The 27,683-nt window shown below is 37.3% G+C and overlaps 1 protein-coding gene across 8 annotated transcripts in view; it reads right to left on the bottom strand.

Annotated features, from left to right (window-relative positions):
• SCAPER (S-phase cyclin A associated protein in the ER) overlaps positions 1-27,683 on the bottom strand; it is a 369,412-nt gene that overhangs the window by 241,737 nt on the left and 99,992 nt on the right. For 6 of the 8 annotated variants that reach the window (XM_075132981.1, XM_075132982.1, XM_075132983.1 and 3 more), the window contains exons 8-18: positions 26,824-26,984; positions 23,995-24,060; positions 16,427-16,689; positions 13,254-13,502; positions 11,326-11,496; positions 9,775-9,850; positions 9,462-9,579; positions 8,940-9,051; positions 7,700-7,840; positions 3,208-3,363; positions 542-684 (exon numbers count right to left, since the gene is read on the bottom strand). In XM_075132981.1, coding sequence (XP_074989082.1) covers positions 542-684; positions 3,208-3,363; positions 7,700-7,840; positions 8,940-9,051; positions 9,462-9,579; positions 9,775-9,850; positions 11,326-11,496; positions 13,254-13,502; positions 16,427-16,689; positions 23,995-24,060; positions 26,824-26,984 — 1,656 coding nt within the window. The remainder of the gene's footprint in view (positions 1-541; positions 685-3,207; positions 3,364-7,699; positions 7,841-8,939; positions 9,052-9,461; positions 9,580-9,774; positions 9,851-11,325; positions 11,497-13,253; positions 13,503-16,426; positions 16,690-23,994; positions 24,061-26,823; positions 26,985-27,683) is intronic. The other 2 variants (XM_075132980.1, XM_048867926.2) reach the window with 1 other exon arrangement.

Raw genomic sequence — 27,683 nt, 5'->3', positions numbered from 1 at the left:
ATAACTTAAGCAGAAGGTGATTTTAACATAAAGAAAGTCTTTCATGTACAATATAATGATTGACCTACATTCAATAGGTCAAAATTTATATATACATCCAACTCATATTTGGCCCAAGATAGATAGAGCGCTGAATAGCTGAAATGGCTATTGTATTAAAAACCTCTTTGTGGACTTTTGATTATGGACAAACCATTAAAAAAAAAAGGAAAAAGGAAATTTGTTAAAAGGTCTTGTTAGTAATAAAAGTTTATGATACAGCAAATTTTAATACTATAATAAAATAATAATGTATGTAGTGTGCACTGCAAATTTACACAGCACTTTTTCAACACAGAATAAGGAACCTGCCAGAAAGGACCTATTATTAATATGATTCACCTAACTTCTGTATTTGAAAATATTTATAAATAATATTTATTAATATTACTCTCCAAAAATACCAAAGCCCCAAGGCTGCATCGTTATCTGTACAGGAGCAAAAGTCTACTTGCATGGATCACCATGCAGAATAAGGGCCCAAGATAGTAAGGAGAACTACCTGGCCCTTTCCCGTGCTGCATCTTCCCGTGCTTTCTCTTTCTCCTGCCGCTGCTGTTCAATCCGAGCTTCTTGTTCTTTCCTCTTCATCAGCAGCTCTTCAACCCGGGCTTGGCGTTCTGCTTCCAGAGCTCTTTTACGCTCCTAATGATAGAAAAGTTATTTTCAGCTACTCACTTTTATTTACAAATTAACAATGGTATGAAATCATATTTTACCATCATTAAAGGCTCTAAGGACCAGATATGCACTGGACAGAAGCCTTGATGCCCGCACACAAAGATGCTCACAAATATACACACATATAACCACCTAAATAATAATCTGAATGTGCAGTTGTATGCACTCCTATAGGCAGTAAATGGGTATACATTTTTGTTTGCACATGAAAGACATTATTCACTCAATAATTGACTCAAAAAAGACTGACCAATTAACAGTGACATTTGGGTATATTCTCAACTTCTTAGAGGTTGAAGACTATGCTATAAAAATAAAATATCCTCTCAAAGAACTCCAAAGTCTTTGAGCATGATCCTAGAACCATTTTGCATGGTAACTTAAGTACTGGATATACAATCTTTACATCTATTAAGAGCAAACAACTTATCTATGGTTTTGATTTTACCCTAATAAAAGTCAGGAAATTCAAAGTTATAATGACAATAGAAGTCATAACTCAGCCCCCTTTCCACATATGTAATATTTTGTGTTACTACATATGGGTGTTAGTTTTAATGTCTTAATATACATGTGCAATGTGGCTGGGTTATGGTTACTATGGGAACCATAAATGATTATTCTAACTTGTATTTGTATAAAGTTTCAATAACATTGTGTGAATGCATTTAATTTCCTTTTTTTAAAAAAGGTAAACAAGAAAAGTAACCGCATGTTTGACTGACTGTACAATTAAATAAATACACGAAAGTGCAAACTGCCATATTTAATACACAAAGTGCATCATCGGGCACTGCAGAAAAGACTGCTAGACCTGCTGGACCTCCCCAACACAACTCTTTAAGGGTATGTCTACGCTGCAATGTAAGCCCAGGCTCAGACTCAGGTTGGAGCCCAAACCCCGCTTCAGCCTACGCACACACCCCTCTCAGACTCAGGCTTGGATCTAGGATCCTGGGACTATTTGGGGCTGGAGGATTCAAGCCCGAGTCAATCTGGGACCCATGGTTCGAGGCCTATTGCTTTGCAGAGTAGATGCAGCCACATTGACACAGGTCCTGGGAGTCTGCCAAAAGCGTCCCATCGGCCAACTTCCTTTGTCCTCTCTATTCTGAGAATCTCCAGTTGACTCCAGGGAAACAGAAGCAGCCCCCTTTGGTGTAGTGCAGCAGCTCGGTAAGTTAGCGTTTAACCTTTCCACTGTCTTCTAAACACTGAGCTGCAAACGCACCATCAGACAGCCTTCTGTGTTTGTAGTGTGCTGTGCACAGAAATAGCACAGTAGGAGGCTGAGGGTCTTAGTCTTTAGTTAAGCAAAGGGATCTGTGGACAGAAAGGAATGGTGGTGGCATGGGGGACTGTAAGACTGCTTGGAGGATTTTTTCTGCCTGAGACTGAGAGGGGCCTAGAGCCCCTGATGAGGGGCCATCAGGGTAGGACTAGAGAAGTGGCAGGTACTCAAGGGAGCAAAAGCAGGCTGAGACCGCAGGACGACAGGCTGCAAGCACAAAGGAGTGGATCATTCCTTGAAGATGAGGAGGAAAGCTAGGGAGATGATTAGGGACAAATGTTCTTCACAGATTGAACCAGTCTAATGGGTCTCTTTCACAGGTGGTGAGCCAGACAATCCTTGGGAACCCAGGGTTTTTTTGAGTGATCAGCCCAAGTTCTATCAAGGCAGATGGGGTAAGTATGTTTTCTGGTTCCTGTGTAGTTACCTTTGTCTCAGCATGACCCTCTAAGCTATCAGAGGTGAAAAAGTGAGAGCTCTGTTTTTCCATAAAGAGGCAGAATCCTACTCACCACTGATACCTATCAACTGCACAGGATTATTAAGTGAGCACTGAAGGAAGCGTGATTAAAGATTCACAGCCAAAAGATACTTGTGGTGATCTGAGGGATGTATACGGAAGAACAGGGAGTTTACACAAGAGACAAAGTTATGCTTTGGTTTGTAACATAGGAAGCAGTGCCAAACAGCGGATGTAGGAAGCTAGAGAAATCTAGCATTGGGAGGGTGTAGTCAAAAATATAGAATTCCAGGAACACACAAACATTTTTTTCTTTGTGTGTTTAAGTAGCCCTATAAAATTGGAATACTTAAGATAGTATGCATATGATGACTATTTAACTACAGCTTTTGCTTTGAATATCTTCAGGTTTTCATCATAAAGCCCTCAGTATTGCTAAAACCTATTTGCTATTCCATTACAAGGAAACCACTAAATTCTTTAAAAAATTGAAGACATGACGAGTCGCAACTATCCAGTATTTGTATAAACAGCCCTGTACAAGTTTTAACAATCACATTTTTCCTAGCTTCCTGAAGCATTATAAAAGAAGTTATCTGTGGAATCTTGCTTTTGTAATTTAGTGTAGGAGATAAATAAAAAATTTCATACATTATGTAATCATAACTAAGAGCAAATATACTGCTTTTATTGTATTTTTGCAACTATTTTTTGCACTTGAAAAGTTACATTATACCTGAACAGCTTCATCACGTGCTTGCTTTTCTTCCTGCCTCCGTTGGCGTTCCTCCTGTAATTCATTTAGTCTTTGTTCATACTCTTTTAGTTTGGACAACACATCATGACGTTTATTTTGGGCTTCTAAGGTGTTTATAAATGCAATTTCATTTACCTGCAATTAAACCAAAAAGTACAAGAAATTTGAAGAGTTAAAGTAACATTTTCCGTTTAGTGGAGTCTATCCCAGGTACATTTCTAACTTTTGCGGATAATAAGAGGTTTGCAGCACAGTGTATCCTTTCACATGTCCCTGGTTTTTCATCAAAAATTCTCGTGTTTAGTCTCAATATGATGCTATCCTTTGTTAAGGACTTGGATGTACATGAGAGAAAATAGGCATATTTTAAAATAATTTACCTAGATTATCCTACATATCAAGAACTGCTATAAACTAAACCCCTATTTTTTATAAGGCCCTGATTTAGAAAGGTACTAAAGCACATGCCTACCTTTACTCACAAGTAGCTCCACTGAATGTAAGGGGACTGTTCACATATTTAAGTACCATGCTGAATACCTTTAATCATCTTTTTAAAATTAAATTTACTTTAGACTGTAATACCAACTAACTGTCTCTGGGTTACAACCAATCTCATATACTAACATAACATTTTAGGTTTGGGGTTTTTTTAAATAAAAACATAGATCCCTATCCTGCAAGCATTTACTCATGTTTCACTTTACACATGTGAGTAGTCCCACTGATTTCAATTTAAATGTTTGGGTCTATATGATGTAATCCCTTATCTCACAGCTGCACCAACCAGGATTATTGTTTAAAGTTCACAGAGAGAAAACATTACTTAGGCCCAGATCCTGAAACTGGATTCACATGGGCAGACCCCACTCCCCATCTAGAAAAGACCCTCAGCATTTTGCTGTCCAGGGCAGAAAACATTTTCAGTACCCCTATTCCTTCTAAGCAGTTGAGCAAAGAAAGGCTGGTCAATGAGCAAAGCAAATAAATGAGGCTCTGTAGGGATGCAAGGATCAGACTGTTGATATCTAGTTGCAAGATCAGGGCCTTAAGTAGTTAAAAAAAAGCACTGGGAGTCAAGAGACATAGGTTCTGTTTCTTTCTCTGTTACTGACTTGCAACTTATTTAACCTGTGTACCTCAGTTCTTCTATCTGCAAAATGGGGATAGGAATACTACCTCACAGCAATGTTTTGAAGCTTAATTCACAGCCATTTGTAAAGCATTCAGAGATTCTTAGCTTGAAGACATTACAAAAATTATATTTATTCCTACCAGAGGGTTGCACATTTCAGTACATAAATCAGCATAAGCAAGGAAGCATGAGAGTTGATATTCCCTTTTTTTTTTTTTTTTTTTAAATCTCGGTGTAACTGAGGACAACATATTCAAATAACTAAAGGATCACATACTTTGTTGCTTCTGTAGACTGAGCCATACACCCAATGAGAGCAGCAGGTTAAGCTGCAGTTTATAATATGTGTAGGAAGCAGCAAGAGGTACTAGAATGATTTCTCTGCTTGAACCATGAAATGGGCACTCTATGAGCCTTACTTTCCTGTCACGTCCACCAACAGAAATCAAATTTTTCTGATTTTCACCAAAACTAATAGGGTTCTGCCAATTGACGCCTAGACAATTCCCTGAAATTTTGGAATTAATCAGATGCGGTGTTTGCAAGCAAGTTGACTTGGGGGCCTTGCTTTCCTCACACATTATTTGTTTAACAGGCTAGCCCAAGGAGTATGAACGAAGAAATGGGATAAGCTATCAAGAAAAAGTTAAATTTAGGCTTGATATCATGAAAATCTTCCCAATAGTGAAATGTTTTGGAGTGTGGAAATTTTCTCATGGTAAATTATAGAAGCTGCATAATTTGGGACATTTAAAACAAGAACAGATAATGCACTAGCCAATACACCCACATGAATAAAGTTATACATGTGCATGAGTGTTTGTAGGATCAGGGCCTATATGATTCATTCAGTCTTTTCCACCTTTTACTTTGAAAATTGTATGTATTTATAGATTTATTAAATTCTGATATTTACCTCACAAAATGGAATGTTTTAAAAGTGGGTATATACACATTTGTAATTAAGGAAAATATATCAAGCTCAATAATCTTTTTCTTTCATACCCTGTTATGATCTATTTCATAAATATTTACTATTTTATTGATCCACAGTAGAACAGTACATAATGTTTTAATTCTAAAATGGCCACTGATAAATAACTCATGGAAAAATGATGCACAGGAGCCAATTTTTAAGTGCTTTTCGGATATTTTAATTTTTTACATTAAATATATGCAAAAATTTAAGCTTTGTATTCTCAGTGCTATACAAATCATTATTTTATTTTAACTTATTTGAAATAAGTGTATTTTTTACCCTCTCTTCGTACTCAAAAAGTGCTGAAAAGATTGGTGAACCTTAATATATATATATATATATATACACACACACACACACACGTAATATTTGCATCACAGTGAATGTTTGTTTCAGAAAGGTATTTGCAACTGAGAAAAGGCACACTATTATTCAATCTTAAATAAAATATATTTCAGAAGGAAAGTTATTGAGGAAAAATATTATTTTTATTAATAAAAAAATTATTAGCATTGACAGAACACACTAGGAAATACTGAATATAAAAGAGTACATTGTCATACACAACCGTCTATTACATTTGTGTAATATCCACAAAAGGATTGTGCAGATGTAAATCTATGGAACTAATAAGAGGCCAAACAAAAGGTAGGTTTTTCTGCTTTGTTTACGGACTGGAATACATTTACAGAATGGATTTTGCACTTCAGTGAACAGCAAGCAGTGGGAATTTGGAAAACCAATTGGGCAGCAACAGTCATCATGGTCTTTCAACTGTACTACACATCAGCTAGTATTTCTGTAAACCCAATTAACCTTGATCTTCAAGAACAAAAGAACCACAAGAGGCAGCAGATCTCACACATTAAATACACAGGTTTCAGAGTAACAGCCGTGTTAGTCTGTATTCGCAAAAAGGATCCGATGAAGTGAGCTGTAGCTCATGAAAGCTCATGCTCAAATAAATTGGTTAGTCTCTAAGGTGCATTAAATACACACAACACTTCAAACGTCTGCTTAGTTGGGAATTATGTTAAGTGTGATTTAGTTAATATGATTACAGAAGTCACACTGGTTTAATTAAATAATAATGAAGGTAAATGTGTTAGACTGAATTAGATAGTTTAGAATAGAGTCTAGACTAAGTAACAGAACTAACCATTAAGTTAAACTGCTAAACCAATTTTGTCATGATTATAATAATTAACAAGGTTGAAAAGGTGTATCAATCAAAGTTCAGATACAGAGCTTCACTACATATAAAACACAACATTCCAGTAGTAAGAGGACACCTTTGTTACAGAAAAAAAGGAGCTTTAAAATAAATTCTTCTTCTAAGTTACTTTATTAACAGTTCTTCAATAAACTAAAACAAAAAGCATTTATCAGCAACTACCACCTTAGTTCAAGTCTATAAAGCACTGATATGTTTTGTCTATCTTCCTAGAATAAATACACTATGTAAAATACTTAGTCCTGCCATGAACGCAGGGGACTGAACTAGATGACCTCTCAAGGTCCCTTCCAGTCCTATGATTCCATTACAAGGTGTCTGATTACATGCTCTCCAATAATTTAACAGCACTAACTCCTTACTGATTTAAAAAAAAAAACAAAAAACAGCTAAGAACACAACTATCAGTGCATTTAATTAATGTACAAAATTAACATTCTAATCTACATTCTTGTTTCTTCAGCGAGGTACTTCACAGACCCAGGAGGTAAGTACATTTTAAAGTGTATATTGGGGGCTCTCAATCATGTTCAGTGCATTAGTCATGAGTCACTACTTTACTTGTGTTTGGGATTCCAGTCATATCTAAATCCAAACCACTGCGAAGGAACGGTGGGTTAGTACGAACTTGAGAAGAATGTTACAGGACTCCGTTTAAAGCACCAGATTATCCCTTAATCCTAGAGTGGGGGAATAGCATAGGGAGAGCACAAAGCATTTTCCCCACTTTGCACATCCCATGCAAAGCTACAGGTACAATTGTAATTAAAAGGACAGGCTCTTTCTGTGAACCTTCAGGGGTGCAAATTACCGAAAAAGCTATTATGCACTATCAGGTGTAGAGGGGAGAGTACTATGCACTATCCAAAGGCTGGCAAGAGCGCTACTTGCTCTTTATTCAAATCTCTCCTTAAAACACATTTCTTCTACTAAGCTTCCCAAGTTCACCCATAAAGGGATTTTTTTAAAGGAAAACTTTCACCATTCTGAAACTGAACCTTATCTTCTTGACTGGTGATCATATGTCTGATCCCTATTGCCTTTATATATCTGATATAGAGATTGTATATAGTCCTGAGCACACTCAACAAATAATAAATGTTTTTCTATTCAAACATCTTACCTTTGCTTCTTCCTCTTGTGCTTTTTTCACAATTGCTTGTAACTGCACTTCACGTTTAAATTCAGCATGGAGTAATTTTTCCTCCATCATCCTGCGTCTCTGATCCAGTAATTCTTCTTTCCACTTTCGCACATCTTTCTCCTAAACACCGTGAGTTAGTACATTATTAATACAATACAGCAATTAATGTCTGAATTTTCCCCAGTATTTTCTACTTTGTAACCTTTATCTACACTTGTGACAGTACAAAGTTATGCTATCCTGCAAAACCCTGCAGTAACTTCAGTCTAGCTCAAAGGGAATTGAGTAAAAAAATGTTAAAATTAAGTGAGCTCTTTTGATATGTCTCAGCATTTCGAGCACGTTCTCTGAGTAAAAAGGAGTTAGTGTGAGATTTTCTCATAAATCGCACAGCGCTTAATGATTTGGCAATAACTCTGTTTAATGATGTCAACACTATTTTACAAGTCCAGTGCAGTATTGTACACAGTATGACAAAAGCCTTTTGCTTCAGGTAATATAACAAACTCAAAAGGAGCCCTCAGACAGGGAGCAGATCAGGCCCTTCTGATGAAGCCAATCCCTAGAAGCAGCAGGGACTCCTGCAGTAACAGCTTGGAGCAGCACGGAAGGGAGAGATATCTGCACAATCACTGGATGCTAGCAGTATGAGAAGACTGTTTTTTACAATCTGAACTATAAACATGATTTTCTTACTGATAACTGCACAGTCCTATACCTACCAGTGATCTCTCCATTTTTCCTTCCTTTCCCGAACCCATCTCTTCATCCCCAACAATGTCCCTCTTCCCTTTTATTCCTTATTCACCATTTCATTCCCCTTGGCCTGTCTGTCGTGCTCATCATCACCCCAATCAGTGGTTTATGTGTTTTTCGCCCCCTCCCCCTGTCCTTTTTCCTGTTTCTTTTCTTTTTACTCTGGCAAGATCTTTGGGGAAAAGTCTGTGTATTCCTATGTATTTGTAGAACACATAGTACAATGGGCACCCAATCTAGAATGAGACTTTGGGTAATATAAATAATAATAACATACAAGCCTCCTAGAAAATCAGGTCACCTGTGTCATGCACTAAGATTCTGCTAACTCAGATCCAGAAGACAAGGTTCATTTTGAAGTTAGCTCAGAATTTAATAGTCGAGTATGTGTTTGGACCACGTGAACAAAATATACTCTTCTAAATTAAAATAAACTGGATCTTTTTAACTATAGAAAGCTTACCCGCTCTATCAGTTTTTGAAGCTTTAGCGTTTTCTCTTCACGTAACTTTTCTCTCAGCTGTTGAGCTTTCATCTGTTTCTCCTCATGTTTCTTTTTAGATTCTGCTATTGTTCTTTTAATATAAACATAATAAAATAAGCCAATGAGACAAAGAACTGAGACTGACAATCCTATAAGCAATTCAGCGATCCAAATATATTTAGGAAAGTAAAAAAAGCATTATACCACTGAAATGTAACTTATTTGATTTAATCTCATTTATAGGTGTTTGATTAATATATTTAATATTATCGCTGTTCTGTTCTTTCAAAAGCAGAACTTTTAGCATTTAAACTACTGCACAATACAGTACAAATGTAACAAATTTTATAACAATAATATCCAGCTCTTAAATAAGTTTGTTTCTCCACAAATTACAAAGCACTTTATAAAGAAAACAAGAAATTAACAACATAATAACTGCATGCAACAGTTTAATCTACTTCTATTTTGGCTAGTTAAGTCAGCTGAAAATTCCAAGACCTTTTGCGAGATGGTGAAGAAAGTTTCTCATGCATATGTATTCCATGGCCTGGTGGACGTGCAGGTTCTTCTTCCACTATATCACCCCATGAATTATTTTGACGCCATGATTCACGAGCTGCACAGAAAGGAAACAATCACTTACATAATTTAAAATATAATGTCCAACAATATCCAAATAACATCACTCTGAACTTCTCAATGATTTGGGAGTCATTTCTATTCCAAAAGCATAACTGAGTATGAAAAAAAAGTCTCTTTCATAAACTATTTTTGTTATTTTCTGTGTTTAGATGAATACATAAATCTTTACCTTCATAATCAGCCAGGACATCATTCCAGTCCATAGACACGCCACAGAAAGATATACTTCCACTGCCCATGCTAGCCTGAAATTTCACAAAATGATCCATGAAATCAAAACATAACTCTTTTACACAATCCTATACTAGCAAAAGGGTGGATTTTATAATGCTGTATAAACTTAGACTCAAGATTAAGGGCAATAAAAGAGATACCCCTGCAGAAATAGAGTGAATCCCTAGAGAACTCATTTTTTGTGTAATTTTTATTTGCAGAATAATGCCTTAATTACAAATAGAAAAGGAGTACTTGTGGCACCTTAGAGACTAACCAATTTATTTGAGCATAAACTTTCGTGAGCTACAGCTCACTTCATCAGATGCATACTGTGGAAAGTATGCATCTGATGAAGTGAGCTGTAGCTCACGAAAGCTTATGCTCAAATAAATTGGTTAGTCTCTAAGGTGCCACAAGTACTCCTTTTCTTTTTGCGAATACAGACTAACACGGCTGTTACTCTGAAACCTGTCATTAATTACAAATGACCGCTCCAGCTGCTACTAAGCATTTTACATCTCTGAAGACTGATAAACTACCATGAAATACTACAACATGTTTATTGAATCCTGAGTTTTGTATTATAGTTATTATGAGTTTCACAGAACTGTCCAAATGCCCCAGCAGGGACTGGGGCTCCACTCTGCTAGGTACTATATAAACATAATCCTTACCCTAAAGAGCTCACAAGCGAAGGATCCAGTCCTGCAAATATACATGAATCACTTTACTCAGATGAGTAGTCTCACTCAACTAAATTCTATGGAAAGTCACTCAAATGCGTATTTCCACAATTGGGCCTTAAATAATTAATCTCTATGTTTTCAAGATGATGTGTGGGGTTTTAGCTACCTAATTCCCATAGTCACTTACAGCCTCTTCCTGCTACTGCCAGTCACACTGAGTAGTACCCTACTTCATGAGTGGGCACATAGATTTCAATGAGACTACTCATGGAGTAAGGTATTACACAACGTGAGTAATGGCAGCAAAATTGAGCTTTTGGCTATTAATGTAAATATTACATTAATAGCTTTTGGCTATTAATGTTAATATTTCTTTGAAATTTTGAGGGTAAAACAGACCCCAGCAAGACAGGAGATTTTCTCTTTAAGACAACTAAAAAACCTTAAATGTGCTGATCAAAGACTCATACTAAACATCTCCCTTCAATTTCCATCTCTGCTTTCTTTAAAAGTAGTATATTTTCCAGATAAAATGATTAGATGTTCTGCCAGCTAGTTGGTCTTGCTGACTAATTAGCACCTACAGTAATATACAATACAGAAAGCGAAACACAGTAAAATTAAAAATATCTTACACAAATTTCTGTAAATTGATATAGTTTTCACAGTTATTACATGATAATGTAATACATGTATAAACAGTTATTATATTTGCATATAAAATAAACTGTATATAGCAAGTAGGAATGTGAAATTAAATTTTATGCTTACATTCTGATAACTAATATTAGTCATTTTAAAACAGACTGAAAACTCACAGAAAAATCACTATCATTGTCAGTCTCAATGTTAATGTCATTGTTTTCTTCTGCTTCAATCTCTCTAGTTAACTGCTCCTCTTCTGCAATGGCACTAGCTATTGCTTCTTCATTGGCCTTTTCCAGGCGATCTGCTAACTCTTCTTTTTTAGCAAGGACTTCTGCCATAGACTGTATAGAAAATCAAAAATTAGAACTGGACCAGAAGGTTAGAAATAAGTAGCTTTCTAAATATGGATCATGTTACATTTTTAGGTCAATTTACAGTCATTTTCTATATTAGTTGTGGTACATTTAAAGGATACATTTAATGAATTAAGAAAACAGGCTAAAATGCTAGCAGTTTCAAACTAATTAATTAAATAGCTACAAGAACATTTCTTACAATATGATATCAAAATGATCTTCAGGAACACTTTACAAATGAGGAATTTAATCTAGCCTCTGAATCTAGACAATACTGTTGGAAGTCTGAACTCAGTTTTAAGTGGCATCCTTGCAGATCTGCAGTATAGGAACCCAGGTAATACATGTGCTTTGGAAGCTGCAGTATTTCTGGTAGAATGACTTTGGAGAGTTCTAGAACAAGAAGAGGTTCTTTTTTTATAAACTGCAGTAGAACTGAATATCCACTTAGATATTTGCTGATTTGGTATGGGATTCTTCTCAAGCCAAAAACAAGCTATGAGGACTACAAAAACTTGTTACTCTCTCGATACAAAATTTGTGACAATAACTGTACTTTGCATACAGCATGGCCATTCCATGAGAGGATCAGGGATCAGTGTTTAACCATGACTAGCTACATGATGATGAACATAACTTGTCTTTATCTACTACACAGGCCAAAAAGTCATGGCCAACATAATGTCCGCTAACTCAATTATCAGAAGCCATGTTTATACTCAGCAAAATCTCCTAATGTAGGCAAACCCTAGGAGGTGAACGGATAATTCATTCATCATGACCAGTCATTCCTTGGCCCCTCTGCCAAAGCCAAGAACAAGGTGACACCTTTTATTAGAAAATGGTCTTGCATGTCAAAAGTATTTTACTTAGTATCATGAAATAAAGTTATAATTAAGATTAGCAGCCTGTTCTTGGAAGTCCTCTTGCTACAAAGTGACATCTGTGTGTGATGATAATGTATAGGAGATTAATGTCAGAGATTTTAAAACAGTTTCTAGCTTGCTTTATTAGACAAGAACAAGTTCTGTTTGAACAGTATGCAACATGTTTAAATTGTACACAGTAAAATTATTATTCAGATTGTTACATCAGCACTAAGGCACATTTTTTTAAAGTACCAAATTGTTGAAAGGATCAGATAAAACATATTCTTTATGCTGTTTATACTTCAGAATAAGCAAAGAAAATAAAGAAACAATTATAAGGAAATATTTTATATTGTACAAGCTCCCTGGTAAGACATGGCCCCAAACAATATGTCAGCCATGCCTGCAAGTTGCATAGGAAGACATAAGAAAAGGAATGGGTTGATTTTAGTGGGGAAAGAAGTCTGACCATTCCCATATTGGTTTCCTAATGAATTTCAATAACTCAAGCTCTTCCAATCCAAGCAATTAGTGGAATTACTATAACAATAAACATGAGGCCTGTTTAAAATCAACAATTACGAAAGGAAGTGAAAAATCTTTCTGATCATATATCTAGAAAGAACTTTGTAATCCAAACCAGTGCATTCCTGTATTTTAGCCTAACTCGGATGTCTTACTGTAATCAATTCTAGAGCTGAATGTGCTTGGAAATATGAAAAAATGATTTTTTTTGCCATACTATATACATTTGGTGCTCTGTGGACTTTTTGACAAATTCTGTAGTAGGCTAACATTAAATATTGTGCAAAGGAGAATGAGAAACCCAAGGCATATCTGTAATTTATTCAGAATTCTTGTAAATTGTCTTACCAATCTGGCAGCACTCACATTTGAAATGTCTGAGGGGTCCATTTCACTTTCTATCTTGTTTTTTAATGCTTCATGTTGTTCTTTACTACCAGAGATCAAGGAGGGAGATTCATCAATCTGTAGACTTTCTGAAGTAAGTTCAGTGTCTATGACAACTGCAGGCATTTCAGAAGGTGTTTGTAAGCAAGAACTGTCCTGTAAAACCACGTTGCCAGTGTTTCTGGTATCTTCTAGTGTGTGTGCTGTGAACTAATAACAGACAAATTTACAAAATAAGTTAGATGCAACACACTGATTTTCAAATATCTGCTTGAAAAAGAAGCTAATACAATATGAGGGTTAAGTACAGTATTTTTATGTGATGCAAGTAGTGCTGGCTTTAGTTAAAGTTGCCTGACATTTTCCATCTACTTATAACTTACAGGTTGAAAGTGCTGGGCTGAAGCACATGTTTTTTTGTGTGTGTGAAGCTTTCAGCTAAAAGACCCTTGTGTCTCCATGCTTTGGAGCAGGGATATCTAGCAGCAGGGGTCTCCCTGGTGCCAGGGATGTGTCTTTTGCTATCCTCATAAAAATGTGGCCAAATTGGGCCATATTATAAGCCTCTTAAAAATCTCAGTTTGCACATGTTCAGTACAGAACCATGCCTCATTTGGTGCATAGGCCCGAATGTGCTCAGTGAATAAATCAGCATTGTATAGTGAATGAGGCTGTTGTCTGCAGGATACCTGCTTCATTTGTTGAAGAAGTTGGAAGGTCTGTATGTAGTAAATGAAGCAAGGAACTGCAGGAAGAAAAAGGATGGTCTCATGGTTAAAGCAGTTAAATTCCATTCTGGGGAACTGGATTCTATTCCTCCCCCTGCCAAAGTTCTTATGTGATGTTGGGCAAGTCTCATAAACCAAAATTTTCACAGCTGACCACTAATGGTGTTCATTATATTTTGGGTACCCAAATTGAGACATCTCAGAAGTGCTGAGAACGCACAACTGCAACTGTACACTGCTCTGAACACATAAAGTGATATAAAATGTTAAGTACTCTGAAAAATCAGGGCATACGTAGCTCAAAACCAGGGAGTTAATTCTAGGTTCCAGGTCTGGGAAAACAAAAACGTAGAAGAGGTGACTTTGAGAAAAGAAGACAAGGATAACATGTAGAAATATAGTACAACATTCTTTTATTAAGGCCTACAATCTCCTCTCCCTTTTTCCACAGAGAGAAGCAAGTGAGATTTGAGGGGGTGGAAATATCCCCAAAGCAGCAAAATGCAGGAACTTGTGACCTCACCAAAGTCAGTGTGGTTGCACTGCTGTATAAGTAAAAGCAGAATTGGCAGAAGGGCTATAAGATGTATTCAGTGTTAATACCGGTATATAAATAAAAGCTGGAATATGTTATGTGAGCCCTTACCCTCCAGGGAAGAGGATGGGAGGATTGGTATAGTGGCAGAGCTCCAGGCCCTACCCCTTCCTCAACCCACCTACTTCCTGCATTCTCACAAAAAGATGGCCCCCAGAGCTAAACTACACACATACTGTGGGTTCTCCAGAACCCTGCCACCCACTCCTTATGTAGAATGATAACACTGGTCCTTTTTCAAAAAAGACCATCCAGAATTGCAGAGGCAGGAGCAGGTATGCTTTTTTGAGTGTAACTCTGTTAAATCAGTGGGATTACATGGGTGAATATGAGAGCAAAATTTGGCCTCATATTGTTAAATCAACCAATATGCATACTTTAAGGGTTATCGTTCTAATGACTTAAACATAATTTACACAATTTCATTTATACTGGCATCAACATTATTTATATTCCAGTCACTGTTGCTAATATACTTATTTGCAATATTTATATTAGCTTGACTGATGTTTACAGTGTAGTCAACACTGTTTATGATAAAATCAATAGTTATATAGCAAAATAAATGGTAATTTTATGAAATAATGTTGAAAAACACAAACATTCCCACTCCAGCAAAAGACTTCAATACAACAATGGAGAAAACTGCCATACATATCTTTGTTACTAAGCTTTCCTAACAATAATATTTTAACCAAACTATATTGACCAGCAAATAATTTCCACCAACATTACTACTGTTACAAATGATATTATTACATGAACTTCTAGTAAAACACATTCCTTTTGACTGCACTGTAATACCTATTCAACTAGGGTTTTATACCATGCTCATACAATAGTTCATTTCCACGCAAAGGATTAAATTTATGGCCAGATTTTGCCTGGCCCTTGCACGGATGCAATTAACAAGAGGAAGCAAGGGATTCTCCCACTCCTTTGCTATTTCTATCACCTCCCTGCATGGAAAGCAGGTAAAATTGCAATCACTTTAGTGAAAACATATATTTTTAGAGTACAGAGACTGTTTACCTGCTCACGCCCCCCACATAGGATTCTAGTCACCACCAGAGGAAGTGGGGAGGCGCCACAGTAATTGTCAAAGGGAAGATTAAGCTTCACTCCTTATACCACCCCTTCAACATCATCCATCAGAGATGTCAGCCACAAAGGGAAGATTAGGCTTCACTCCTCTAAAGAGAGTGGCAAGGGACATACTCCATGAGCCAGGAAACTCCAGGAGGCATTGGAGCTCTGAACCACCCTCAACGTGGGTATGTAGTGTTGATGGCATAATCAGGCACTCACCGAACATAAGTGAATACAGATAATTTTTCTAATATACTTTACTTTTTAATATTTGGTTGTCTGCGCTAGGAGCTACTGTTAAAGCCAAATCTGATTTTATACTTTCAAAAACATTAAAACATTTTGGTTATTGTTGCAACAAATGTGTCCAATCCTGCAGCCCTTATGGGTGAGCAGATCCACTGACTTCAACTAAGTTGCCTACTACCATAACCACGCCCAGTTGTTTTTCTAGACATTGTAAAATATATAGTGCATCTCTATCTGATAAGAGTTTTTTATCACTGTCAATTTATGTCGCCACCTTAATGTTATTCACAATGTAGATTCTGTATATTAACCATAATAAAAAGGATTTGATAAAAATTCAAAATATTTTAAAACCTTTCGATCAGGTTAAAGACTAAACCACTGTACATAATAACCTCGATTAATGTTTCTATATAAACATTAGTAAAATATTACAATAATAAAGATAAAAAAGTGTTTCAAATTACACTTACCTGAGTCCTTTCAGCAAGAGGATGCTCACTCAGATATAAAGAATCTTTCTGCAGAGGTTCTATATTTTTGGATGCACTATCTTCATCGAATGAATTCTTCTGTTTACTTTCTGATGGTCTGAAGACTACATTTTCTTTGTCACTGTCATCTTTAGCTCTTAGCAATTCTGCAGCTACAGGAGTTTTTGTCGCTATAGCTGTAGATCGAGATCGAATAGGCCTTCCACGCTGAACTGTTTCCCATCCTTCTGCATCCTTTCTTTCTACACAAGGAAACAAAAACACCCCACCAAGAAATAGCTTTATAAATACAATTTTGCAAAGCCACAATTAGCAATTTTATTGTCTAAATTGTTCTTGCACAACAAGAACACCTTTTCTCTTTAAAAATATATGGAAACCTATTAGACACTGTTCAAGAATAATTTTCCTTCCAAGGGACACTATCAGTTTAAAAATCCTGCGCCCCATTCTGAAAACTCCTACGTACATACTTTACTAGTGGGAGTAGTTCCACTGACTTCCAAGGGGCTACTTTCATGAGCCAAGTTACTCCTGAGCATTAGTGTTTGTACTTTTTTTTGGGGGGTGGGGTGGGGTGAGGGAGTTATGTACACATACTTTTTAACAATAGGTTTTCTTATTTATGTTTCTATTACCATTCTCAGGCCCTGATACTGCAATAAGAGCTCGGTGCACAGACCCTTGCATCCGTATAGACCCCAATGACTTCAATGGGCCTCCATTCAAGCACAAGGATCTACCCATGCAGATGCACTTGCAAGACTCAGGCCTTATGTTATTAAAAGTGAAAATATTTTTGAAAATATAATTTAATATTTTTCTATGTATGCTGTTTATTTACTTTTTGCATTTCGCTCAACTTGGATGATAAAAATACACTACTTAGTGTCAATTTCCAGATAAATATTAATATAAAGAGAAGAGATAAGAGTAGAACACCGTCAGGAGTCCTCAATGTCCTCCACTAAGTTCTGCAAGGGATGAAAAAAGGTATACGCCACAAAGTTATCCGTGCTAATGTCAAATAAAAACACAAGAAAATACAAACTTACAGATGAGTTGCAAAGATAGAGGGGAAATTAGTTAACCCTACAACAGTGGTTCCCAAACTTTAACAACCTGTGAACCCCTTTCACTAAAATGTCAGGTCTCTCGAACCCCCGCCTAAAAATGAATATTTCCAGGGATTTTCTCCTTTACCTGAGTATAAATTATAAAAGCAGTGATCTTGGAAATATAAAATTTATTTTTATATCATGCTTGTTACACACTATTTATTATTAATTATTATTTATCATTATGGTATTTTTATTACATTATGAAAATGGCAACACTCTTCCAAGATCTCACTTTCGTAGCTTGTATCGCTTTTGAATAAGCCTGTTATAAGACAAGGCTCCTGTGTTTCATCAAGGAGTATCAGATATGAAACAGCATGAAGGTATTTAAGAAGCCAACTCAAAGAGTTCCTCCTACACAAGCATTCAGGTCTTGAGCAGTCCAAGCACACAACGCACGTTACAACAAAGCTTAAACTTCGTAATAATTTTAAAACCAATACTAGCTGCCTATTTAATTTTAAAAACAGCAAAAAATATCCACCTCCTTTTTCATTTGTTATAAGGAGTCTTGAAGTTTAAATCCTTTCAGTGTGATAGATATGCTTGCTTTGATCTGCTTAGCTCTTGGCAGTCCAGGGGTTCCAGGCTGCTGGCCCCGTGCTGCCTGGGATCCCTAGGAACAGCTCTGTCCACCATTAGGGAATTTTTTCCCCGAGAACCCCCTGTAACATTTCACAAATGCCAGTTTGGGAACCATTGCCCTACAATTATGCGCAAAAGCAAGCATAGGAAAGACATTCAGCACATAAATAATTCCAAAATTATTAACTTAAAAAAAAATCTTTTAAAGTCATCTGAAGTCCGGCTGACTGCATCTAAATCACCACGATACTCCAAAAATACATCATTCTGACCACCGAGCACCTTTTGCAGCAGTTTCTAACCTTCTCTCTCCCCCCCACCCACAAAGCAGAGCTGCCCTTCTTTGGGTAAACCCAGACAAATTCTGCCCCACCTTTAGTTGTGGCGCACTCGTTCTGGGACAAAAGAGCAATCAGAAAATCAACAAGCACAATGGAAATGGCCAAAAAGGGATCAGATAAGTGGCAGATTTTAAGTATGTCATGCAATTTTGAAAAGTTTTAGTAATAATATTTTCTATCCCCCATATGTAAAATAAAAACAAAACAAAAATGTTTTAAAGTTCACCTTTAAGATAAATAAGGAAGGACAAGGCACTAAAAGAGTTTTAGACAGAATTTCTTTACACTCAGAGTACATTATATCCACTGACATGCTCTATTTCATGAGGCTCTTCCAATATAAAATATACCTTTATAACAATATTCTGCTGATTTATTTATTAGGTACAGGTGTGAAACTGGAGCTTTATACTAGACATCGGACACCCATTCCTGTGCTCAAAAGTTTATTTTTTAAAATCTTTTTCCATTTTAATTCACCCATCACCGTCTTATGTTCTCAACCACTGCAAACAATGCTATTTTAACACAAATTTTGCAGCACTAATATCTTCATTGACATTAGCTCACATAGCTCTTGATCTTGAGCAAAAATTAACATTCACCGAGGTATTATCCCTGGTGCGTAACAATTGTTTTCAGAAGCCTTGAATTATTTTCACAGAGCACATTAGACATTCTCCACGTGCTAAGTATCAAATGCTGAATTTGGTTACTTGCCCAGTTTCGTTAATGAATAATTCATTCTCTAGTTTTACTTGAACTTCCCTGTCTCTGCTTGCTCTGGTATTACATGGAAGTCACAAGCCATCTGTTATCTTCAGGCCCCCACAGTCATTTGGGCCTTATTCAATAAGATAAATTTATCCAAGTATATGCAATACTCCAAGAAGTTCTGCCTTATGAGATTTGTGCTCACTTAAACATTTCTTTGCCAGTGATTTATTACCTAAGCCTACCTGACTTTACCCCATCATTAGTAAACTTTAAGTCCCAGGTAACCTTTATTATATTTTAAATCTATATAATATTACTGTAGGTACTATAGTGGCACTATGGAGAGCTGTGAATGCATGAGTGTCTGGAAGCATAAGCCCAGTAGGAACAGAAATTATTTTCCCACAACTTCTGGTAACCCAAAGATAGGAATATAGGACAGAAGATAGGAAAGAAAAAGAGTAGTAAAGAAAATACAGAGAAAATGCAATGCTGTAAGAAGCAATAAATCTTAACAGTCATAAGAAGAAGCATTGTCTCCCCAAGAGCTGACTCAGGCAATGGATATCGGTAAAATTGTTAAGAGACCTAAATCATGGGATCTAGTAAAACTACTATTCACAACGCTTTTTTTTTTTTAAATGACGGAAAAGAAGAGAAGTACAATTTCCAACAGGGATTATGTCTCCTTAATGTGCAATAAATCCTGCTTTGACAACCTAGAAGGGAACAAACTATGCCTTGATATCTGTGGTGATATTTCTCCAATTTGCTCCTAGTGGAGGTCTGTTGAAATTGTCATACATGTAACCAGGAGCAAGATCAAGCTTGCAGGAGTAGAGCTGAGCCAAAAGTAAACCTGACAAATATCACGTTCTGTGAACAAACCACTCTTGACTAGAGCTTTAGAGATTGAAAAAATATTCTATCTCAATTTATTCTGGCCTACAGAGTCAAAGCAGGAAGGGCAAGAAGGAAAGGGAAAGAGGAGAGGGAAGGATGTAAGAAAGATACAGAGGGGAAGGAGGAAAATAAGATACATATACAAAACACAGACATACAGCAAGGGAAAGTGAGTGGGCAACTGTTGCACAAGCCATGGAGAGAGCAGGAGGAGAAAGAAGAGACTAAACAAGGAGACAGAGAATCAAAAGGTAACTAACACTGGGCTACTACACATTACAGAATCATATTCTTGACATTTATACTTGGATTAATCTTCTAAATTTTGAAAATGTATAAAACTAAGAGTTTTGGGAAAATGTGTTTATTGACCTGTAACTGGAATTATCTGAAAATATTATCCCCATAAAGTCACCTGGCAAGACAAACATTTGTGGCAACTGTGGAGGCAGTATATTCTGAGAATTCCAGTTAAAATTAAGTAACCTTCTTTTCTCCTTCAACGATGTCTTAACAGGTTTCAGAGTAACAGCCGTGTTAGTCTGTATTTGCAAAAAGAAAAGGAGTACTTGTGGCACCTTAGAGACTAACCAGTGTATTTGAGCATAAGCTTTCGTGAGCTACAGATCTGTTAATGTCTTAACAGATTCTGTTGACGGGATCAAAACAGATCCCGACAGATCTGTTAATGTCTTAACAGATTCCTCCATCTTGGATATGAGTAAGCAGCAGTCATGAAAAAGATCTACATAGATAAATTTGAAGTCATGCCACAAAACCGAGCATCTGACCTACTAGGTAAAAGGGAAATGAAGAAAATGAAAGGTTTTTGATGCCCTTTACCAAGTTTATTTTTATTTTAAAAAGTTTGCTTTTAAATTAGAAATATTTCACAATGACTTTTCCCTTTTTGACGGAGGACTTTTTGGAAAACTGGAATGGGCTGCTGCCAACCCAAGTACCTGAAATTTGAGCTGCAGCTTTCCCATTTCTCTAACAACAGGAGAAGATATTGGGTCCAATTCTCAGGTCCCAGTCTGCCAGCACAACACACAGACTTAAATACAGTGGATCCAGGTAGTAGAGGATTCCCTGTAGCAGCACTACACCACTCTCCTCTTTGTTGCCAGCACAAGGTGTACACAGCCAAGAGAAAGAGGGGTACAGCTTTCGTCTTAGCTAAGACTAGAATGCCAAAAACTGAAAATTGATGTAATAAGAAAATGAAAGGCTATCAGGCCTGGTTGTCTACTTTTTGGAGAGGGACTAACTGATTCCCGGAATCCAGTACATAGTATAGAGAAAAAAAATATCTCTGAATATCACAATGTAAAATTAGTAAAATTTGCTTGTCACTCATTTCAGAACTGGCAAAACAAACCATTTTTTATTAATTTGGCCTGGTGAAGGGAATCTCAGTTTTACGTGTATTTAACGGTCGGTCCCTGGTTTTAGCTTGAAGTTGTCTGTCTGTACAAAAAATAGAAAAGCTGGTAAAATTCTGCTTCCAAACAAGTTTTTGATCCCGTCAACAGAATAAAATTCAGTCTGCTCTCTATTATATCCAGAATAGAATACAATAACCAGATCACTCTGTTCAAAAGCTGAACCTGACCCACATCGTGGTCAGCTTCAGTTCTTTGCATTTTTTAAAAAGGGACTAAATTAATGCTTGAAACTTTAGCTGCCTACTTCAAAAATATGGGCAAAGGCTGGATCTTCCAGAACAGCCATTCCCTTTGCCCTCTTCCCCTGCAGTTACAGACACATACAGATGATCTATAAGGAGTCACCAGTTTCTTCAATATCCCAATAACACACATCTTGATCATCTTCATCATCAGAGTTCACCTTAAATAGATGTCACAGGTGCTATGTCAGGGAAGGAAACTGGAGAGTTGAAACTGGTGCCAAAACCACTAGTATTAAGACAATCACTGCAGATATATGTGTTGTCAGCTGTGCCATCTACTAATGAATTCAGTCCAGTGCATTCAGGCCTCTCATGGAACTGAGGACTCCATCCAGTGTCAGGTCAGTGCTGTTAAGCACCAAAATTGCTGCAAAGAACCACATCTCTATCAAAGCTGTTCTGCTACAGCAATATTTCCTATTGTTGTATCTGAGAATCTTTTGGCTTGCGTACCTGTTTACATACTATTCACAGCTGGGTTCTTGAAGATTTTAGGGATTGCCAATAGGTATTGAGGACAACAGAAGTCACAAACTGGGAGATAACCTGTCACTTCTTTAAATGGGTTGAACATGGTGCTTTAAAGACAGCGATGCCACATTCTATGAAGAATCGGTGCCAAGTCCCCTGGGATAGCACATTATACTACTAAGGGAATTGAAACCTTGACACAGGCAAGTAACACAGGCATTTCAGGTCTTAGAGCATGCGCCACAGAGATTGAAAATGATTTTGCAAGCTCCACCTTTCCACAGTAGTTACGCATGTCCATAAAGGATATTCTCTCTCTACAATAGGCAAACTTAAAGAAAAGCTTCTGGTACATCTTCCTTCTTACACATCTGTAAGCAAGGTGGAAAAAGAGAGACAAGTGACATGGTGAAGTGTGGCATGATGGGGTCTCCATCCCACGCAGGACTGTCCAGGGTTAAGATAGCCGGGTAGGCCAATTAAGTGCCCAGGCTGCACCTGAAGGAGGAGCCAGGACAGAGAACTAAGTGATTGCAAGCAAGCCAACCTGTGCAGGAACAGGCAGGGCCTATAAAGCCAGGTAGAGGGCTACAGACTGGGGCTGCTGAAAAAGGGCATTCGTTCCCTGGGAAGAGGGAGGAGTGCTTGGAGGCTGCTGGGAAAGGCTGCAGGAAGGCACACAGCAGTCACTCCCTTGAAAGGGGGAGGAGGGTTCTTGGAGCTGGTACATGCAGAGAGAGAAAGGGAACCAAAATGTAGGAAGCAGTCTAGGGAAGGAGCAGTGAAGGCAGAGAGAGGAAGTCCAGAACTGCTGAGCTGAGGGTCCCTGGACTGGAACCAAGAGAAGACGGTGGGCCCAGGTTCCCCTACCAGCCACAAAAGGGTGTGGTGTAGAACTGAGGCAGTGAATGGGAGGCTGCCTAGGACTGCTGATGGACTGAACCCCGGAAGGGGGAATGCTGAGTGACCTAGCCAGAGGCCTAAGTCACGAAGGAGATACTGAGGGTCCTGGACAGAGAGGAGCTGGAGACCAGAATCGGAGTGATGGTGTGCAATCTGTGGATGGGAGTGTCGGTCTCAAGAGCTAATCCTCAGAGTGACCAGGAGGAGACATCAGCCCAGTGGTGACAGGTGCACCCTGTGACATGCAGTGATAGCATGCTGAGCCAAAGTTCACAGATGGAAAGATTGGGTGAGGGGAGTAAACAGGGCTTGAAACCCTGAAGTGTTGAAGACACAGGTTGTTGATGAAAAATCCTGATATGGATTAAGACTGTGAAGTGCCCTAGAAAAAGCAAGAGGAAACCCAAATCCTCATCGATACACCTACAAGTTTGCCCCAGGAGGACTCAGAGACTGTTCAGTGGCTCAGCAATATCAGTGACAGAGCAGGGCCCTTTAGATGGTCCAATAAAACTAAGATGCAGGGTACAAATCCTCTCAAGTATTTCAACAATGAGCGTACTCAGTACAATACTGAGTAACTGTACTGAGTACAATCTGTACTCAGCATGAGCTGGTGCACCAATAGAAGAATCAAAATTTAGGTAGTGTAACAAGAAGTAACCATTCCCTGGTACTTTGTGCTTAAGTCTTAAGCACAAAGTGTTTTCTGTACAAGCATGGTACCCATATGCCACTGCTATAGGAAGAGTCTACAGCCCCTCTTGAGCTTCTTTTTAAGACCGTGGATTTCTCTGAACAAGATAGTCCCACCTCTTTTCTTGCTCCTATGAAGTAAGAATTTCTTCCGTCTCCTGGGATGTTCAGCCAGCATCTGTTCTGCAACATTAATAGCCAAATCTAAGTCAGCTGCATCTGTTTTAGGAACTATAGAGAAGAAGCTAATTCAAACTTAAACACAACATTTAAACATATTCTCATTTAGTTGCAGGCTACAAGAAGCAATTCAAATGATAGCTGTAAACCCGTTCTTTCTATTATCAACCTTTTATTTAATGTGTGTTTCTTTGAGAGAACAGCCTGTCACTTTTATCAGGACAATATAAATATCCTTTTGCATGGCTTGTCTTTCATCACTCCTCCCCCTTTCAGACACAGTGTCCTTTGCTTATGCTTCTGTGAATTGATGTGCTGAGGAATGAAAAGTGCTCTTTAACAAGTTCCTTCAGCCTCGCTTCTACTATACAATTACTGTGGTATTTTTTTAATAGATGTATGACAGGTGCTTCAACGACCCAGAAATTTGAAGTTATGGAAGCAAAGAATCACATCCTGAAAGGATGCACCCAAGAATGGGAATCCACTGAGATGGGGAGGTATGATAGATGCGTTTTCTTTTTGCCGAGATAATGAGAAATAAATTAGATCTTTATTAAAGCTGAAAGAGTTGTAATCAAAGATGCTGTCAGTAACAGGTAGATATGAAGCAGTGGTGGTACACTTCAAGCACAAGTAGTAGCTGATTTCCAAAAAACATTCAATTTTTAGTTACAAAAATGTAACAATTGGAAACAAAAAAAATACACAATTCTCACAAACAGACCAAGCTTTGAAAATCATTGTATTTCCTCCAGTAGTGGGCTCTCAGAAAGGTCGGAATTTATAGCCCCTTTTCCTATTCCTTAGATAGGAATTCCTATCTTACTGTCTGCTCACCACCAAACTCTTCAGTCTATTATTTGTAATGCGGTAGTGTCTAGAGACCACAATCATACAGAACCCATAATGTTTGGCATGGTATAAACCCAGTCCCTAACCAAGGAGTTTACAGTCTAAATAGATTCATCATCTTATAGGAACCTTTTCCAGTATGCAACTCAAAAGTTGGCATATACTAGATCAAGCAGCAACAGACTGCACTTCTCTCCCTTCCAGCATGTAAATATTCTTATGCTGAGTGTAGTTTTCCTTTATTTTGTTCCTCAGGAGATGGCACCTCATGACAGTAAAGAATCTGTAAAGTGTTTTAAAACAGACACATTTCATTTAAAACTTGTAGTTTGAGATGATTTCCTTCAAAGTTTTCCATTTTTCACAGCAGTCTCAAAGTACTGCAGCTCTAATATGGGTCAGAATGCTCAGTCTCCTGGGCATAAATCAGACTTCTTCAGCTACTGTATGAGGTATAGTTCATATATGTCCAAAAAATAAAAGCTGGTGATATCTGCTGCTCCTCACTTCTCCTATATATTAATTAATTTTATTTTTATATGAAAATCACATATATCACTGAAATAAATCATATGCCACACTGGAGTCCTGTCATGTCGTAGCTGCAATTTATCAGTTTTCCATTTTATACATATGATGTCAAGAATACATAAAAATGCTAGACCAAAAACAAAAAAACTGTTGAGTAGAAGTGACACTAGAGACAGGAGGTAATTTTAAAATGATGCTCAGGGAGATAGACTAATAAAATAGCAGGACAAAATGGATGTGAGACAAGAAATGAGTAAGCTTTCGACTGTTCTTTTCTGACCATATGAAACTGCAGTTACAAAACTGAATTAATTTAAATTGTAAGATACTTTGAGGCTGTAAATACGTTTGACCTTTGTAAAACACCATGGAAATGTACAGCTCTATATAAGGTGCATAATTTTTACTACCAACACTAAGTGTATGTCTTTCTTTTCTAGTAGTTTTTCTTTAAGATACTATATATATTAGAAATGGGATTCTAAATTATTTGGGGGGGGAGGGATATCCACTTCCTCTATCTCAACGCTGTGTTTGCATAAGGAAAACTGGGTCAATAAATTAAAAGATAAATGGGGAAAACAATCTTTGGAGAAAACTCCAAGGCCCCAATATATACTGGCAGAGAGAGAGAAAGTTCATAAAGCAAAAGGCAAAGTTTTTGTCTGTTTTTTTTACTATTTCCAGTGAAACGATCTTTTCTAGAGCAAAAGGCTGTGAATTAAAAGCTTCTCCAAGGACACTCTTTAAACAAAGGGAAAGGAACTACAATATAGTGTGGCAACTCTTCAGAGAAAGAACAAGCCATCCATTATCACTTCTTTAGCATAGGTCTAGTGCGTGAGTCTCTGTGGACACACATCTTCAAGCTCTTTTGGAAAATATCAAAGATTATTCTTTCGGGGCCATTTGTACATTTCTGAACCTGAGAATCAAAACACTTTTTGCTTTTAAGTTGTGATCCCTGATGTCCATGAAGCAGTTTAGAAAACAAACCTCTGAAGGTGTTTTAAAGAAAGGTAAATAGTAGTTTCATTAAACCAAAAGTTTAGTCACAGTTTTTTTTCCTATATGAGGTGTCAGGTAGGTTACTAGTCAATGCAAAGTTATCAGCACTTGAAAAAACACATTTACTGAGGGAAATCTTCCTCAACTTCAACAGCAGCATTGAAAAAGCAATGCTGGAAGAACCTACATTTTGATCATTAATTTAATTTTACTGTTATTTTATGTAAAACTAAATTGGTGTACTCTAACAACAAAGTTGTGATTTTGACGATTTATTTTTGTTATGAAATAATTCATCTCACATTGAACTAACTTTTCAATAGCTGGGCCATAACAATAATTTTAGATAATAGCTCACTGAAAGACACTTGCCATTTCTCCGTGATGACTTCTGCACTGGTGTTGGCATGCAGGTTTGTGTAGTTGCTAGCTCTGGAGTGGCAGCTTTAGCTCCATGGTTAGCTTTCACCTTATCAGCCCAACTTACACCTGAAGGAGCCAGACGAGTGGTAGCAATGGTCACAGATGGATTCCTAAGTAAAAAAATAATTCATAGATGTAACACTTTCTGATCAAATAATGGAACAGTTTATCGGAGAATTTCTTACCTGTTCATTTCTTTCGTTTTGGCTTTTGGTGACTTAGATTAAAGGAAAAAGAAAAGGAGGACTTGTGACACCTTAGAGACTAACAAATTTATTTGAGCATAAGCTTTCGTGAGCTACAGCTCACTTCATCACACCTTACCTGAGCACTCTCGTTACAGTGTGTATGATAACACCCATTGTTTCATGTTCTCTGTGTATATAAATCTCCCCGCTGTATTTATCTGATGAAGTGAGCTGTAGCTCACGAAAGCTTATGCTCAAATAAATTGGTTAGTCTCTAAGGTGCCACACGTACTCCTTTTCTTTATGCGCATACAGACTAACATGGCTGCTACTCTGAAACCTTAGATTAAAGGGTGGCTCTAAAAAAATGGCACCTGTTGGCAACCAATAGAAAGCTCTTATTCTTGCCTCCATCTCTCTTTCTATACTTACACAATTTCCAGAGTGGAAAATCTTCTTGATATTTAACTTGGAAAAAACATACAAAACTTTTCTCACTGACCTAAAGGGTAAGTGACAGCAACAGTGGAAACCAGGACACAGAAAAGAACTAGCAGATTAAAAAAACATTCTTTTTGGATCCTAGCTTACCAATGGCTCAGATGAATGAGTACTGTTTAG

Source organism: Caretta caretta, chromosome 10, assembly GCF_965140235.1.
Source record: "Caretta caretta isolate rCarCar2 chromosome 10, rCarCar1.hap1, whole genome shotgun sequence".
NCBI classification, from domain to species: domain Eukaryota; kingdom Metazoa; phylum Chordata; order Testudines; family Cheloniidae; genus Caretta; species Caretta caretta.
The sequence above is the reverse complement of the archived record's forward strand: the minus strand, read 5'-3'. Positions and strand labels throughout refer to the sequence as shown.